The sequence below is a fragment of the Electrona antarctica genome (assembly GCF_951216825.1).
Source record: "Electrona antarctica genome assembly, chromosome: 21".
NCBI classification, from domain to species: Eukaryota; Metazoa; Chordata; class Actinopteri; order Myctophiformes; family Myctophidae; genus Electrona; species Electrona antarctica.
In genome coordinates this window covers 37,031,073-37,048,358 of record NC_136802.1, presented here as the reverse complement: position 1 = coordinate 37,048,358, position 17,286 = coordinate 37,031,073, and the positions used below count along the sequence as shown (strand labels likewise).

The 17,286-nt window shown below is 42.7% G+C and overlaps 3 protein-coding genes across 3 annotated transcripts in view; all 3 read right to left on the bottom strand.

Annotated features, from left to right (window-relative positions):
• LOC306913764 (IgGFc-binding protein-like) overlaps positions 1-4,631 on the bottom strand; it is a gene marked incomplete at both ends in the record, with an annotated part of 52,976 nt that extends 48,345 nt beyond the window's left edge. Inside the window, 5 exons of the mRNA XM_079490577.1 lie at positions 947-1,140; positions 1,260-1,624; positions 1,747-1,825; positions 2,706-2,750; positions 4,481-4,631. Coding sequence (XP_079346703.1) covers positions 947-1,140; positions 1,260-1,624; positions 1,747-1,825; positions 2,706-2,750; positions 4,481-4,631 — 834 coding nt within the window. The remainder of the gene's footprint in view (positions 1-946; positions 1,141-1,259; positions 1,625-1,746; positions 1,826-2,705; positions 2,751-4,480) is intronic.
• Positions 1-17,286, bottom strand: part of LOC306914201 (netrin receptor UNC5D-like) — a 204,154-nt gene that overhangs the window by 174,347 nt on the left and 12,521 nt on the right. The gene's annotated exons all lie outside the window — the stretch shown is intronic.
• On the bottom strand, positions 8,882-16,425 carry LOC306913763 (MAM domain-containing protein 2-like; the record flags this gene model as incomplete). The annotated part of the gene is made up of 5 exons (XM_079490576.1): positions 8,882-8,896; positions 8,936-9,201; positions 9,812-9,958; positions 14,148-14,182; positions 16,379-16,425. 5 exons carry the CDS (start codon positions 16,423-16,425, stop codon positions 8,882-8,884), a joined length of 510 nt encoding a protein of 169 aa, XP_079346702.1.

The window sequence follows — 17,286 nt, the reverse complement described above, 5'->3', positions numbered from 1 at the left end:
ACCTTTTTGACATGAAGTGCTAGTTTCCGGAAGCACTTCACAGTCTCTCTGCATTCTATTTCATGCAAGATATAGAATACATTTTCGGTTACTGCTCTGACTATTTCTCGCTTCAAATGTGTTTAAAATCATTCTTGAGAGCAATGTTTAGTTGTGAATGACATTGACATATATATATATATATCAAAAAGGGAAAAACCTTCCAAGGAAGGGACTGCACACTCCAGGGAACAAAGACGGACAACTTACTGCATCAACTTATTTATTAGCGCTAATAAATAAGTTGATGCAGTAAGTTGTCCGTCTTTGTTCCCTGGAGTGTGCAGTCCCTTCCTTGGAAGGTTTTTCCCTTTTTGATTTCTATGCCTGCTAACTAGACTTGCACCTCCCACGGGTCTTGTTGGATGTGCAGGAGTCCTTTTTCGTCTCATATATATATATATATATATATATATATATATATATATATATATATATATATAAAAATTACATTTCAGAATGGTAGACCTGATACCAGGGCCTACCATTGCGTGGCACATCTATGCACGGAATGTCTATGTTCACAGGCTTCAGTGTGCGGCCTAGAGGAGCAACTGAGCATGTGCAACACCACTTCTTACACCATGGTGTAAGAGGTGTCCTTTGGGAAACCGGGCCATTGTGTGTGTTTACATGGCTGTCATGTTGGATCACACAGCACAGCCAGGTGCTCTGAGGCTTAGACAGCGGTCTGTTATAGTCCTGATCGGACATTATCAAGAAATAACACACGGCTGAATTCATCGATTGACCAATCAGAAACAAGCATTCAACCAAGCCATGCAATACGTGATTATAGCCTATTGCTTATTATAAGTCGCTCTTGATAAGACAAGAGCATCTCCTAAATGTCTGAATTGCAAATTGTAGATAGTTTACACGGGCACTGTAATGTATGGCGTCTAACCTCGTAGTAGTTGTTGTGTTCATCCAGACAGCCACAGGTCTCCAGTTTGACACAACGGCGTCCGTCTAAGACGTAGCCCGGCTTACAGAAGCAGCCACTAATGCAGGGTCCTGTACAGTTGGTGGAGGGTTCCTTACAGCTGGGACTGCACGCTGGACCACACTCGTTGTACTCGGCGTTAGGAGGACATGTTACTGTGGGTCACGACATGGACAAAAAACAACACAGTCAGAAAATGAAATTCGTGCTTTAGAAATGAGGTATGAAAGAATGGCAATGCTGGTTCAGTTTAAGTCTTACTTGGTGTGCTTGCTGTGGTTGGTCTTGGTGTAGTTGGGCCGACAGTTGTAGGTTTGGGTGTAGTTGGACCGACAGTTGTAGGTTTGGGTGTAGTTGGACCGACGGTTGGAGGTTTGGGTGTAGTTGGACCGACAGTTGTAGGTTTGGGTGTAGTTGGGCCGACAGTTGTAGGTTTGGGTGTAGTTGGACCGACAGTTGGAGGTTTGGGTGTAGTTGGACCGACAGTTGTAGGTTTGGGTGTAGTTGGACCGACAGTTGTAGGTTTGGGTGTAGTTGGACCGACAGTTGTAGGTTTGGGTGTAGTTGGACCGACAGTCGGAGGTTTGGGTGTAGTTGGACCTGGTGTTGTCACAGGTGGCGCAGGTGTTGTTGGTGGAGCTAAAGAGTGAAATAGAACGTTATCTCAAAAGCATGATCTAACGAAAATATCTGTTGAGAGAAGGCCATGTTTTTGACACGGTAAATATTTCTGACCAGATGCAGAATAGCTTCATTCTTACCTTCGCAAGCCATGACGCAAACGCCATCCACGGCTATATCCGTTTCCGGAGTCTCTCCATAAGTACCCACGATCACAAACTGGAATATAGATAATCAAGGAAAGAAATATTATACAAATCCATGAGTCATGCACATACTGTACACATGTCCTGGCTGATGCTGAAGAGCGGAAGCCTAATATCTCTCTTGTCAAAAGGGATTACACATTGGAGCCTAGTCCTGAATCAAACGTCCCGGTTGTGAGAGGTCAAAGGCAGGTATCAGAACAATCCTAGTCCAGTCTAAATGGTGAGTTATACTGAATATGGAAAATAGCGCAGCTTGTATATTGGGTATGCTGGTGCACGACACAGTGCTCAACCAAGAACAATTGTACAAATGAGGCAAAATATCTCTCTAGGTCAGGGGTTCTCAACGTTTTTGGCCGGGGACCCCCGGAAATGCTTTGGCAATGTCTCGGGACCCCCGCCCCGCCCCCTCCCGACCCCCAATATAAATTGACTGCTACAATAACCTTAAACCATTTTGGGCGGGAACCCCTTTTGGTGTTTTAAGCATTGTTATAATTTAGCTATTGAAAAATAGCAGATCTACAAGCTCATAGCGCGCCACCGAGTGGCGCGCTACGAGCTTGTAGGTCTGCTATTTTTGAAAAACCGTGAAAATAAAATTTAAAAAAAAAAAACCTTTTTTTTTTTCTTTTTTTTTTGGGAAAATAATTTGGCGACCCCCTAAAATAATTTGGCGACCCCCCGAGGGGTCGCGACCCACGGGTTGAGAACCCCTGCTCTATGTCATGGGGGAGATTCCACTTTGAATAAGCCGTTTGGTTTCCCATGCAGGATACCAGGGTTCGATTTCCAGGTAGTTACACTGGGTGGCATAACCACAGATTCACTAATTACCTTGACAGTAGCAGTTCCAAGGTAGTGGACTTCCACAGGCTTCCATGACTGACCCTGGTTCCCTCGGACCGTGAAGAGAGGAGCTCCGAGGCTGCCACCTAGTGGAGAGACGGAAGAGACGGGATGACTAGATGCCCAGGGAAGTAAATGATATTCCTGTTCTGTCTATAGAAGTGTCTATAGAAGTGTCTATTTGTACGTCTCTAAATGTTTTGATGATTTGAACATGGTGGACCCTGTTGGAAACAAGTGTAATGCTTAATTGGGTCGTCCACTCACAGTTAACAGCCTTTGTATTGAGTTTGTGCTTGAAATGTACTGTAATTCTGCAAACTGTTAATAAATTCTTCAATCAATCAATCAATCAATATTAAGACAATGATAAAATTAATTATTTTATGATATATATCTGTTGTTGAGCGATGGAAGAGACAGGGTGCCAAATGCCCAAGGAAGTAAATTATATTAAGACAATGATAGAATTAGTTATTTTATGATATATCTGTTTTTTCCTGAACTAAAAAAGCAGTCCCTCTTCTCATAATCGTTCCCTTAGATTGAAAAACATGGCACTGACCCAGGTAGTGCTGATTCCTTGTAATTTTGTAGTGCTACAATCTACAGTAATTTAGTCTACAGTTGCACTCAGGATTGTCAAGAGTGCCAGGCAGGTATGTGTTTAAATCCAATTAAATTGTGCAAAAAAAGAAAACAAGGCCTTGAAATATAATTCTGCATACCATTTAAAGGCATGCACTGAACTTCAAAAGGCAAAACGCCTTGACAAAGCTCCCTTTGACAGCTTTTTTTTATTTATTTTAATTTAAGTCAGGGCTACTCAAGTCCAATTAAGGGCCAAGCTAAAAACGACGGTCCTATTTTCGAGGTTAAACAAAACACAAACACACATAAAAAAGCCAGATCATGTTTGCAGATTAAGTTGTGCTTTTATTTTTTTGCAGCCCCTTTAGAAATATTACGAGAGGAGGTGTTTGTTGACGTCATGTGACTCCTTTATAAACTCTGGAGCCTCGCCCATGCAGCACTCCTGCACGGGGTGATTCTTCTAATCCTATAACTGCTGTCTGGTTCCTGTACTTTTATCCCCCCGAACTATAGGGAATTTGGCTTGGTTAAGATGTTGGCTTTCCACGAGGGAGACCTGGGTTCGATTCCTGGGTGTTATATTTAGTTAGTTAGTTACTTTATTGACACAAATGTATAAAACATTGGGTCCAAACAATAATAAAAAACCCATGAATCAAAAACTTTAAAAGGTACAATACATTTAAAATATACAATACACAATACAGAATCCCTTTACAACAGGAGCTTTCTATTGCTCCACAAGTGACAGGCAGGCATGTAGCATACGCAAAGTCTCTCTGTTAGTGGCCCACAAAGAGTGAGCTCAAATCAATACCCTCATGTCCATATTTCACTCTGATATCTTGTGTGAGGGGACACACCAGTATGTGCTGTTCGTTTTGTATACCGGTCTCACATTGGCAAAACCGCTGTTCAGGTGGTATACATGAGCAGGGCTGGAGACACTGTGGAGGCACTGGGGGGACAGTGGGGGACACTGTGGAGGCACTGGGGGTCCATTGGGGGAGGCACTGTGGGGGACACTGGGGAGGCTCTGTGGAGGCACTGGCGGGACACTGGCACTGGGGAGACACTGGGGAGGTACTGGGGAGGCACTGGGGAGGCACTAGGGGGACACTGGGCAGACAGAGTTGGGACAGAGTAAAAAAAAAAAAGCCTGTAGGAAGAACCGGGCCTGTACACGAGTGCCTTATGCACTCATATTCCGGGTCTCTCTTACCTGTAGTGAGGGTGTGTACGCTCAGCTGCATGGTGGTGGCGGTGCCGTACATGTAGTAGTGGAAGGAAAGGTCCAGGCAGCCCGTGGCGGCGGCGGTGGGAGGACTTATGATCTCGGACGAGGCTCCAGGCACGGCGGAGAAGGAATCCATGTACAAGTAGAAACCGACTGCATTTCAAAAAAGATGACAAAGTCTACCCATCAAACACAGAATTGATTTCAAAGTACTTCTCACCACCTACAAGTCTCTGCACAACCTGGCTCCCCTCTACCTCTCCGCCCTCCTCGAACCACACGCACCATCCCGCTCCCTCAGGTCCAGCGATGCCGGCCTCCTGGTGATTCCCAAGAAGATCAGGCTCAAAACCTGGGGCGACAGGGCCTTCTCTGTGGCCGCCCCTACCCTCTGGAATGCCCTCCCCAAACAGATCCGGGATGCCCCCTCACTCCCCACCTTCAAAACCGCACTAAAAACCCACCTGTTCAGACTAGCATTCCCCAGCTGATGTGTTTTTAACTTGTTACTTGTAATGTTTTACTGGTTTTATTCTTATTTTCTTTCTTCTAATAAAGTTGTCTTTTTTTTCTCTTGTTCCCCCCCCCCCCCCCCCCCCCCCCCCGGCCCCCACACATGTAAAGCGTCTTTGGGTATTAGAAAAGCGCTATAGAAGTCCCAGATATTATTATTATTATTATTATTACTTCAACGATTGGCTTTACAAATCAAATTCTAGATGATAATACAAGTCTGCACAACATCAAGTGTTTACTTTAACCCATTGTGGGCGGGAACCCCTTTTGGTGTTAGCATTATGTTATGCTTTAGCTATTGAAAAATAGCAGATCTACAAGCTCATAGCGCGCCACCGAGTGGCGCGCTACGAGCTTGTAGGTCTGCTATTTTTTTTAAATCGAAGAACGACTGACATTAGAAACATAGTTTTTTCAGAAAACTGTCAGGATGTAGAAGACATTTTTAGAATCTGATCTCAGGTCGCGCAAATTACAGCTTTTCACCAGAGGAGAAAAACTTTATTTAATTTTTTTTCCCAAAATGAGTTTATAGCACAGGCAAACTCTTCACATACTAGAGCATGTCTGAAATAAGTGTCAGAGCTGAAATCGACATGTAAATATGAAATAAATGCCCAAACATGTAGCTAGGTGTAATGTTAGAGACCACAGAAGTGAACCTTTCAAGCCTGTTTTCTCAACTCGCTGTTTTCTGCAAGACATTACTCTATAAGCCATATCTCCAAAACTGGTGGGTCAAACTGAACAACCAATATGTCAATTTGAAGCTATGATTCCCTGCTTTCATATGACATGAAAAAACGAAAATTAAAAAAAATCCAATGGCAGTCCCTCAGTCAAATTTAGTCACAATGGGTTAAAAACACGTTTCGGTCACAGTTGGCCATCATGTGGACAAATGACATGACCTTGAACAACTATAAGTAGTATCTTTTAGAGTACAGGGGGTCTTGATTGGGGCCTGAGACTGCTAAGGATGATTAATAATCAATGTCAAGTGTGTCATGGTTCACATGACGGCCGTACTTCATGTTTTCAGCGCTATCAAATTATCAATGAAGAAACCTTCCGCAGTGTCTGTATCCGAGGCAGCTTCTGACGTTTTTGTAACCTTTTCTCCAAAACTCCAAAAGTAAATTTTCTGTCCCTTTTCTAATTGGACATTAATCAGACAAGAGTGACATCACAATATGTAATATAAATGGCAAGACATAATTCATCAAGAACAGAACTCTCTAGTGTAAACCCATGAATTAGAAGTGTGCAAATGGCTTCCCACAAACACATGAAGAATTCATTTCCCAGTGGAATTGCACCTTTCTAGTTTATACTTGTACTCAATACTCATACTGTGTGAAAAGAGGAGTTACTGTAACGGGCAATTATGGGCACTGTATTTTTCCTGTAAACCTCAAGTTTAGCGGGCATATACAGTTAATATACGGTAATATACGGGTGTGATGGTACAATTCGGGAGTTTACCGGAAAGTTTGTTGGAAAGTTTAACGGGAGTTTCCTGTAATATACACATCCGTATTCCATGCTTTTTGCGCAGTGGGCGCCACGCACCGACATGGTGTGCAACCAGGTATGAAGACATGTATGAGGAGGGCACTCACATCCAGGTTTGGTAAAGTCATCGTCGGGTCCTGTGCCCGGAGTGTCTGTGGGTCCATTCCACGGTTCGAAGCCATATACGTCAGGGTTGGTGGGCGGCGGGACCGTCCACCCACACAGGTCTTGCGTGTCAAAATCACAGCCAGTCACACAGGCTGGGGAGAGCATTTAGATAAGATTTAGATCTACCGTAGATAAGATTGTCGTGGTTATTAAGAGTTATCCGTGCGTGCGTGTGTGCGTGCGTGCGTGTGTGTGTGTGTAATATGCTCACAGGGACATGCTCCTTCGCTAATGACAATGTTGTCCAGGCTTGTGTCACATGAAGAACTGAAACCTCTCTTGGCCTCAAACACGACCTGTGCATGCACGTGCGCGCGCACACACACACACACACACACACACACACACACACACACACACACACACACACACACACACACACACACACACACACACACACACACACACACACACACACACACACACACACACACACACACACAAAAACACACGATAATGTATCAGCTTACATTTTATAGCATTCCACTTCCAGTTATAAACAAAAAAAAGGTTGAGAATCCCCCTCATAGATGACTATAGCCTCCTATCCCACAGAGCCAACCCATACAAATCACAGTTTGTTAAAAGCCCACATAGATAAGAAGGGGTTAGGTGTTAGATCACTAACACTTCATGTTAATGACAGGCAGCACTGCCCTGACTTTCTCTCCCAGTCGTAGCTACGCCTTCAAACCGTTGGCATAATCAGCGTGTTGCTTTTGACCCGTGCATGTGAGAAAATGAGATTCAAATGAGTTGTGTGTGAGTAATAAACCCGAGGAGGGCCCCACTGTTCCGACACTCCCATCTTAACTGTTTTACAACTGGTCTTAAAAATGTTGCGAGAATTGATAAGACGAGCAGTAAAAAAACATTAATTTGGCTTGTAAAAGATGACCGTGTGTGTGCGTGTGTGTGTGTGTGTGCGTGCGTGCGTGCGTGCGTGCGTGCGTGCGTGCGTGCGTGCGTGCGTGCGTGCGTGCCTGCGTGCGTGCCAATGTTTGTCTACATTTATGAGGGAACAATATCTATGCATGTATACAATAGTGAGAGAAACACCTCTGTAGGAGGCATTTTTGGTCAAGCATGACAGCTCCGTCCGTGTAAGGGATTATTCAATGGTTAACGTTTTATTAGATATGGTTATGATTATGATGGTTAAAGGTGCTGTTAGTGATCTTTTTGGTCAAAACAAACCCCCGTCTCTCCAGCTCTGAACAGAAAATGTTCGTGTTGAACCCAGTGTACCAGCATGGAGCCAAGCGAACCAACCAAGCCATGCCAACATTTTATTGATTACTTTTAAAGCCCTGCGGGGCCTGGCTCCTATAGCTATATCTCAGATATGTTGAAACCTTACAGGCCAGCACGCACCCTGAGATCCTCAGGTCTGGCCCTCCTGGAAGTTCCCTCGACTCGCCTAGTCACTATGGGCAACCGGGCTTTTGCTGCCCTGGGCACCCAGACTCTGGAATGACCTACCTCTCGCTCTAAGGCTAGCTAACTCGGTGTCGACGTTCAAATCGCATTTGAAAACATATTTGTACACTAAAGCCTTTCCTTAGTTTCATCATGTTGCTCATTTTTTCATGTCCATGTATGTACTGTATATGCTTCGGTTCTAGTATTGTCTATTTTTATGCATTTATTTGAGTGTTGTTTATCCTTTGACACTGTAAAGCACTTTGTAAACTTTATAAATAAAGTTTATTATTATTATATTATTATGCGCCTTTTGTGGTCCTAGCTGTCCCTCCTCCGTGCCCATTGGTTGCTGTTGAATTAATGCTATGTTCCAAACGAGTGCTATAGCTATAGGCCTAGACAACAAGGACTCAACTCTTTTGTTACGATATACAATACAGAACTACCTATACAGTACACTAGGGCATTAAGCAACTAGTCGACTAGTTTACTAGTCGACTAGTAAATCCACTAGTCGACCTTGTTGGTACTAGTTGACTAGTTGATACTAGTTTATTTTGTATTTCCCCCCCGATTTTGTAGGCCTCAAGATCAGGTAGATTATAGTTATAGTCACCATGTACACAGTTTTTCAATGTACAAATATTTATTTCCCAAAAGTTAATTTTTTTAATTTATTTTATTTTTTACATAATAGGTAGTTAAACAACTAGTCGACTAGTCGACTAGTAAACTAGGCAACTAGTCAACTAGTAAAAATGACTAGAAGTGAATGCCCTACAGTACACAGGATAAAGATTAACAAAAAAGACTTACATTGATGGTCTGTCCAGCCGGTTTTGAAACGGTGACGGCGCCTGCCAGCCAGGTCCGACTCTGGAACCCTGTCTTGGTCCACACGTCCTCCTCAGAGCCGGGCCTCTTCGCCAGAACTTTAAGCTGGTTGCTGCCGTCAGAACCGTACATGTAGTAGCGGAACCGGACGCACATGTTTGTGACCGACGAGGAGAGGGCGGGGCTAAGCAGACGAGCCCTCTGCCCGTCGGCCACGTTGTCAGCCTCATGGTAGATGTAGTAGCCCTCTGGAGAGAGAGAGAGAGAGAGAGAGAGAGAGAGAGAGAGAGAGAGAGAGAGAGAGAGAGATGAAGCCTTGAATTCATGGAGATTTTGTTTTGCTTTTGTTGCATTCCTGAGCCAATGATGTGGATGCCCAGCGGAGTCTCCTACCGAGTCTCCTACCAGATACGGCATTTTTGGGTGAACTACTCCTTTAAGCCATTTTGGCCTGACGTCGAAATTTAAAAAATGTCTTCTAAATCACGACAGTTTTCTGGAAAACCTTATGTTTCTGTATCAGTGTTGCTCAAGGACCCCAAAAATGATATGTAATATGCCTCCGCCCCATCTGAAAATATGTTGTTCCAGGGACCTCCCCAGAAGCTTAAGTTAAGTTAAAATGTTCACTCCGTAACAATATATATTCAAATATTTGAGGCACATTTTCACGATTTTTCAAAAATGGCAGACCTACAAGCTCGTAGCGCGCCACTCGGTGGCGCGCTATGAGCTTGTAGATCTGCTATTTTTCAATAGCTAAAGCATAACATAATGCTAACACCAAAAGGGGTTCCCGCCCCAAAATGGGTTAAGACCAACTGAACACAAACAGAAGCCGTCAACAGTAACACTGACCCCCGTCAGGATAGTCTCCGCTGGGCCCCGTGCCGTCCGTCGGGGTGGGACCTCGATGTCTGGTCCAGTCGTTGTTGTCGCCCGGGTCCTGGGTGAAGCTGCAGAAAGGAGCGCTGTCCTCGTTGAAGTCACAGGACGTCAGGACTGCTGTGTGGAGAGAGAGAGAGAGAGAGAGAGAGAGAGAGAGAGAGAGAGAGAGAGCGAGAGAGAGAGAGAGAGAGAGAGAGAGAGAGAAAGAGAATTAACCCATTTTCACCTGAGATCAGATTCTAAAAATGTCTTCTACATCCTGACAGTTTTCTGAAAAAGCTATGTTTCTATGTCCGTCATTCTTCGATTTTTCAAAAAATAGCAGACGTACAAGCTCGTAGCGCGCCACCGAGTGGCGCGCTACGAGCTTGTAGATCTGCTATTTTTCAATAGCTAAAGCATAACATAACGCTAACACCAAAAGGGGTTCCCGCCCAAAATGTGTTAAGGAACCTCGTCATGTTTGACCAACCACTATATTGCTGCGTTCACACTGACATATACAAAGATGCAAAGATACAAAGATTCACAGCACACGTGTCGCTTTGTATCTTTGTATGTGAAGTTGAAGCCGCAGTTCATCTTACATGTATTTGTAGCTTTGTATCTTTCGCAGCAGCTATACAAACGTCGGATGCATCTTTGCATCTGCATGTCGCTGGCTTACATTGACAATGAATGGTAGACTGAATCTTTGCATCTGCCCGTGTGAACGCACCGTATTCGTCCCAGTGAAGCTCCCTGCTGACCATGTGCCCTGACCAACCCCCCCGCCCGCCTTACCAACCACAGACAATACCGTTACGCACAAGTGGTGGAAAAAGTACTTTTTTTTAAGTTTCAAAGTATCAATACTAAAATATAGAAATTCTCTGATACAAGTACAAGTCCAGAATTCAAAATGTACCCGAGTAAAAAGTACAAACGTATTGGCATTAAAATGTACTTAAAGTACAGTACCCAAAGTAAAAATACTTATTATACAGAACTACAAGCTCACAATGTGTTGCAATCGTGACACATTGTGAGCTTGTAGAACGGCTATTTTCAAATGGTCAAAATGAAGTGGTTAATTTATGTTTTGTAATAATAATAAAAATCTACAAAATCCTACAAAAATAAATGTAGCGGAGTAAAAGCACAATATTTGCCTCTGAGATGTACAGTGAAGTACTGAAGTAAAAGTATTGGAAATTGAAAATACTTAAGTAAAGTACAAATACCTCAAAAGTTTACTTGAGTACAGTACTTAAGTAAATGTACACAGTTACTTTACACCACTGTGCACAACAGTCATATAGACTGTAGTTCTCTTTTCCATTGGCATAAACATTTCTCAAACTGGGAACACGAGCAAAGATGGTTAATTTATAAAGATACGCCATCCCAATTGAAGCTACTAGAGGCCGAATGGTACGTGATGGATAATATTGTAGATTTGTTGTTTGTGTATTTGTTTACATGTGCCCTGCAATAATTATGAATCGTTACTTATGCCCCATGCCCATGTATTTTTCATGGGCCTCCGGTCACACTGTCCCACTGATTTCGGTTCTCACTTCTTCCCAGCTGGCGTGAAGATAAAGTATTGTTTTCTGTTTGCCAAAACACCCAGCGTATCTGTTGGAAAACATGTTTTTCTGACCTTCTAGCTATAGACTTCATGTCTCCCTCGCTCTCCTATTTACGTCGTAATAACGTTATATTAGTCGGCACGGCCAAGTAGGCCTCCCGGCAATAGGTGTCGCCATTATTCACTATTTGTGAATCTCTGAACTCAATTGGAGTACTTCCCATGTCATGAGATTGTTTGATTTCATATTGTATATAATGAGTCCACTGATGATCCATCAGTGGGAGAACTTTTTACGATGCTGGTATTTGGATGTTCTGTTCTGCTCCCCAAATAATATTATGGTCATTATAATCCTTTGAAAAGACTACGCTGACTGCTTGTGGATTCTTTTATTTGTGTCGGGTCTTGGTTCTTTCTTGGTTTTTCCTGCTGTAAGGTGATACTTTTACTTTTACTCTTTTACTCCTTTAAGTATTTATAATTTTCCCTCTAAAGTATTTATCCTTAAAAGGTTTAATAATATAGGATTACAGTTTTATAAGTTTAACATTATAACATTAAAGATAGTTAATATTCACTTGGTTTAATAAGGTTTTACAGTCCTTCTGACTTGAGTACTTTTACTCTATTACATTCTTACAAATTCTCCTCATCTCGGATTTACGAGTTTATAATTAAAAAGGTTATCTTAATAATTTACGGCTCTACACGCCGAAATGGTATTTGGAGAGTCCTGTTTTAATTACTTAGTTTCTAAAAGCAGCTTTAAGACGCTGCCCTCCTCTGACATTATGGTATTGGGCTTTTCATATTCATATTGGTAAATATGTATCATTAAATACATAACAAAAATGTGACCAGATTTGACTGAGAGACTGCCATCGCGCAAATTCCAGCTTTTCACCAGAGGAGAAAAACTTTTTTTTTTTTTCCAAAATGAGTTGTCTGAAATAAGTGTCAGAGCTGAAATCGACATGTAAATATGAAATACATGCTTAAACATGTAGCTATAGGTGTAATGTTAGAGACCACAGAAGTGAACCTTTCAAGCCTGTTTTCTCAACTCGCTGTTTTCTGCAAGACATTACTCTATAAGCCATATCTCCAAAACTGGTGGGTCAAACTGAACAACCAATATGTCAATTTGAGGCTATGATTCCCTGCTGTCATATGACATGAAAAAACTAAAATTAAAAAAAATCCAATGGCAGTCCCTCAGTCAAATTTAGTCACAAATGACCTTTCTCGCCATCTTTCTAACAGTACGCACATCCTACAATGGTCTCCTAAAGTGGGTGCTGCCTGATCTTGCGAACGTCCGATGTTTACTGCTGCTAGATCCCACTAGAGTGGGTTGCTGCCTAGGACGGAGAAAGGTCCGTAATAAAGCAGTAAATATGTTGCTGAACCAATCAAATATAGCTACAACAGTATGATAAACTGACCCAGAACAGGACATGTTTATGCCTCCTTCTAGAAAAGGAAACCTACAGTTATAACCGTGCTGACCGCCAAGCCTGATTGGTTTCTGGGGTTCTTCACCATTGGTCACATGATGCACTTCTTTATGTATGGTTCCTATAGAGCAGGGTTCCCCAATTAATTTTCCTCAAGGGCCATATTTTGACTAGGGTACCAGGCTGGGGGCCGAGTCCGCACGCACGAGGTCGAGGTCTTGCCCTGAGAATTCATTTTCAGGGCAAGACCCCATTTGAAAAGGATGCCCAGTTTGACATGCATAGGCTACTGACCCCCATTTAATGCCATTCTGGGACCCCCCTAAAAAAAAATATTATAATTTGTTTTATTATTCTTCCAGGGGCCACACGGGGGCGCTCCGCGGGCCGCAAATGGCCCGCGGGCCGCCTATTGGGGACGTCGCAGTCCCGCCCCCTCGAGAGACCCGGAAAATAAATCCCTGTTCATTTTCCTCAGACTTTTCAGAAAGTATTTATTTAACGACGTTTACGCCGCGGACAAAGACAACTCTTGTGGTGACAAATCATGACAACAAACACAATTTTTCGGGCCAAACAAAGAATTAGAAAGTAGAAAAAAACGGCAGGTTACAACACTTTTTGTTGTTGTTTTTCTTCTTTGTAATTATTTGTTTGGTCCAAAATATTGTGTGTGTTGTCATGATTTGTCACGACAAGAGTTGGCTTCGTACGACGCTTAAAAGGTCTTTAAATAAATACGTTTTGAAATGTCTATGGGGAAAATGCATTGGGATTCATTTCCTGGGCCTGGCGTTGTCATGAAAGGGGGCTCTATAGCTAATCGGGGACACACCCAAGCACTACAATGTACAATGTGTCTGTGGGCGAGAGAGAAAGTGTTCCCTTCACACTTTTTACACACTTGTTAAAAGGTTTTGTTCTTAGGACTTGGGTACTGAATAAGCAGGAGATAAAGAATGATAAAGTTAGAGGTAGAGTCCAGGACAAGCCCAAGGGCAGGGTTGTGACACCGAAGGGTGTGGGCAGAGAAACATGGGTCAGGTGCTGAGCATGCGTTGTCTCACGCACTCTTCATCTCAGTCATACTGTCAGGTTAAAGGTGATGAATCACGTTCAAGATACACATACAGTATGTGCGCGCGCGCGCGTGTGTGTGTGTGAACATTGGACCCAAAGCATACATTAGGTCAAATGTATGCACATCAAACAGGTCCAATACAATACATCAAATATGGAAGTCTATTCATGAATTTCATAACGGTTAACTTACCAGCCTCCGCCTCTGTTTTCACACGACTGTGGAAACTGGAAAGAAAGAAAGAAAGAAAGAAAAGAAAGAAAGAAAGATTTTTTTTTAAAAATATATTTGCAGTGAAATACAGAATCCAAAGCCACACTAGCTCATGATATATTCTATTAATTTATAGTATTTATATATATTTGAGTTATTGTAACACTTAACTTTCATTAACGATATTATAAATAAATAAGTCTGCTGGCAATTCCCTAAAATATACAAATATGAAACCACATAAAACCAACACCAAAATAAATAACAAATACCATAATAGTATAAAAACACACACACACACACACACACACACACACACACACACACACACACACACACACACACACACACACACACACACACACACACACACAGAATTAGAAGGCCAATGTTACTTATCCAGACCCCTCTATCTATAATAATAATAATAATACACTTTATTTATAAAGCACTTTTTAAAACAATGTTACAAAGTGCTTTCCAATACAGGATAAAATGCAGTGCAGTAGAATAAAACAACACAAATAAACACATTTTAACACAAGTAAACAGGTGATCACAAAATAAAACGATCAATAATTCAAGTAAAAGCAATCGTGAACAAGTGGGTTTTTAGCTGTGATTTAAAAGAACTCAGTAGGGTGATGTGTCTTATAGGGCCTCTGGTAAGGCATTCCACAGCTTAGGTGCACGGGCCGAGAAAGCCCGGTCACCCATGGTGACAAGCTGGGTAGCCGGAACTTCCAGGAGAGCCTGGGGGTCCGGCCTCAAAGGGATCGACTCGGCCCTGACCCGGCCACGGCCTCCCATGCCATAAGAACGGGCGCATCCGTTACGTTTTTCCTCACGTATAGTATATAGACCTATATAAGTATAGGCTACATATACATACATATAATATAAAAAAAATAATCTGTGGCCTGGGCCATGGCTCAGCGGTCCAGGCACCTTGGCTGGTAATCCAGTCTGGCAGTGTGCCGTGGGTTCGACTCCCGATACCGACGGCCTTCACTGCATGTCTTCCCCCCCATCTCTCTCCCCATTTCCTGTCAGCCTACGGTCTGTCCCTCCATAAAAAATATAAAATAAAGGCAAAAGCCACAAAAAAACATAAAAAACAAAAAATCTGTACAATAAATGATAGGACACCAGGTGTGAACAATTAACCTATAGCATCACACCTGACCTGAATATGTTCTCAGTGCACTCACCCTGCATGCCGTGTCGGTTGCTCTGCCGCCATACACCCCTTTATCCATAACAGGATACACAAAAATCTTAACGTATGCATGGCTAACATAGTTAGCAAGGCAATAAGGACAGTGGACAGGGAGTACAGGTCTTTTATACAGACAGGTACGGAAGGATGGGTATACAGGTGGGAGGGGGTAGGAGGAGGGAGGGGTGGGTGTTGTGGGGTGTGTGTGGGTGGGTGGGTGGATGGGTGGTGTTGTATTGAAGAAGCCATCATCGTCTCACTCGCATACATGGGATTGCTGGTGCATTACTTTGCACATTGCAAAACACGTATAATGAGTAACTGATATGTGATAGGGTGTGTGTATGTGTCTGTGCGTGCGTGCGTGCGTGCCTGTGTGTGTGTGAGAGTGGTCACACTGCTTGCGCGTGCATGTGTGTGAAGGTTTCCTAGGTGGGGTGGGGTGGGATCACGTTCAGACTGTACTCTATGTTTCAAATCAGTGCCAGCTTTGTGCTGTAAAATATTAAAGTTTATTGATTACGAGCCAAGGACACACCTACAGACAGATGCAGTGCCGATAATATCTAAGACCAGCATCTCTGCATTTCATCTTCATTCATATTCAGCCTATAGTGTGTTATTATTCATTTCGGTTTGGATCTGGACTCCTACTCTGACCTCTCCTATGTGTTTCATTCAAAAATTGCGAATGTAGATTTTAGCGTTGGATATTGCATGGCACAGAGTGACGCCTTTACATCTACAAAATCTTGAAAGTGTGTTTTTTGCAAAAAAAAAACGTTTTGTATTTGTATTTTGGAATTACAAAAAAAATGAACTACAGAGGTCATTTGTAGAATCGGCCTCAGGTCTTAATGGGTTAACACGTACAGACTCTTACAAGTGTGTGGAATGAGTAAATAACACGAACGCTCAACCAACAACACGGTAAATAGTCACATAATAGAGTCCAGAGAGAAAATAATTTAGTGCTCCGCAGAGAGACTACATCACCAGGTCAAACGGGGACAGGGTGGCGTTCCCACTCAGCGCCATTCCGACTACATGGCCTCCGCGTGCGGTTAAAACATGGCTATTCAGATCATACTGTAGGCTTCACTGTCTCCATCTAAAATACAAAAAGACAGTTGTAGAATTCTCTACCAAATATAATCTCATCAGTCTTATAGGGAACTCAACCTTTGTAGGCCACGACCCCCCAAAATAATCATATTTGAACTGGGGCCCGACAAAATAATCATATTTGAACTGGGGCCCGACAAAATAATCATATTTGAACTGGGGCCCGACAAAATAATCATATTTGAACTGGGGCCCCACAAAATAATCATATTTGACTCGGCTCCACAGATGAATAGAATCGAGGCACTACATTTATAGTTTGACTCCGTTCCCTAGATCCCTAGATATATTGTGAAAATAGAAGTAGATCGGCTATTTTCATAATTTATGTCTCTTTCTTATATTATTTCGACAATTTGGCCAATGTTTGACCAGTTTCTTATAATATAGTTTGTTGATTAATCTTTCTTTCTTTCTTGGTAAAATGGTCATAAATGTTCACTTCACTGTCACCTGTGGGAACCTCCAACATCATGTGGGGACCTCCCTTGGGGTCCCGACCCACATGTTGAGAACCACGGGTCTAAACAACATAAACTTGTCTAAACAACACAACATTTAGGCTGTTGCTAGGATACCCATGCATGGAATTCCCTCCCCGGGATCAATAAACATAAACATGTATGTTATCTTATCTTTTGTAAACGTACAGTATCGTGAATATCAATCCAAGGGTCAAACAGATGTCTGTTGTCGGCTCAAGAATCCACCACTACTGAATGAAGTGTCTGGTGCTGGGGAGTCTGGTGCAACGCACATGGGTCCTGGACCTGG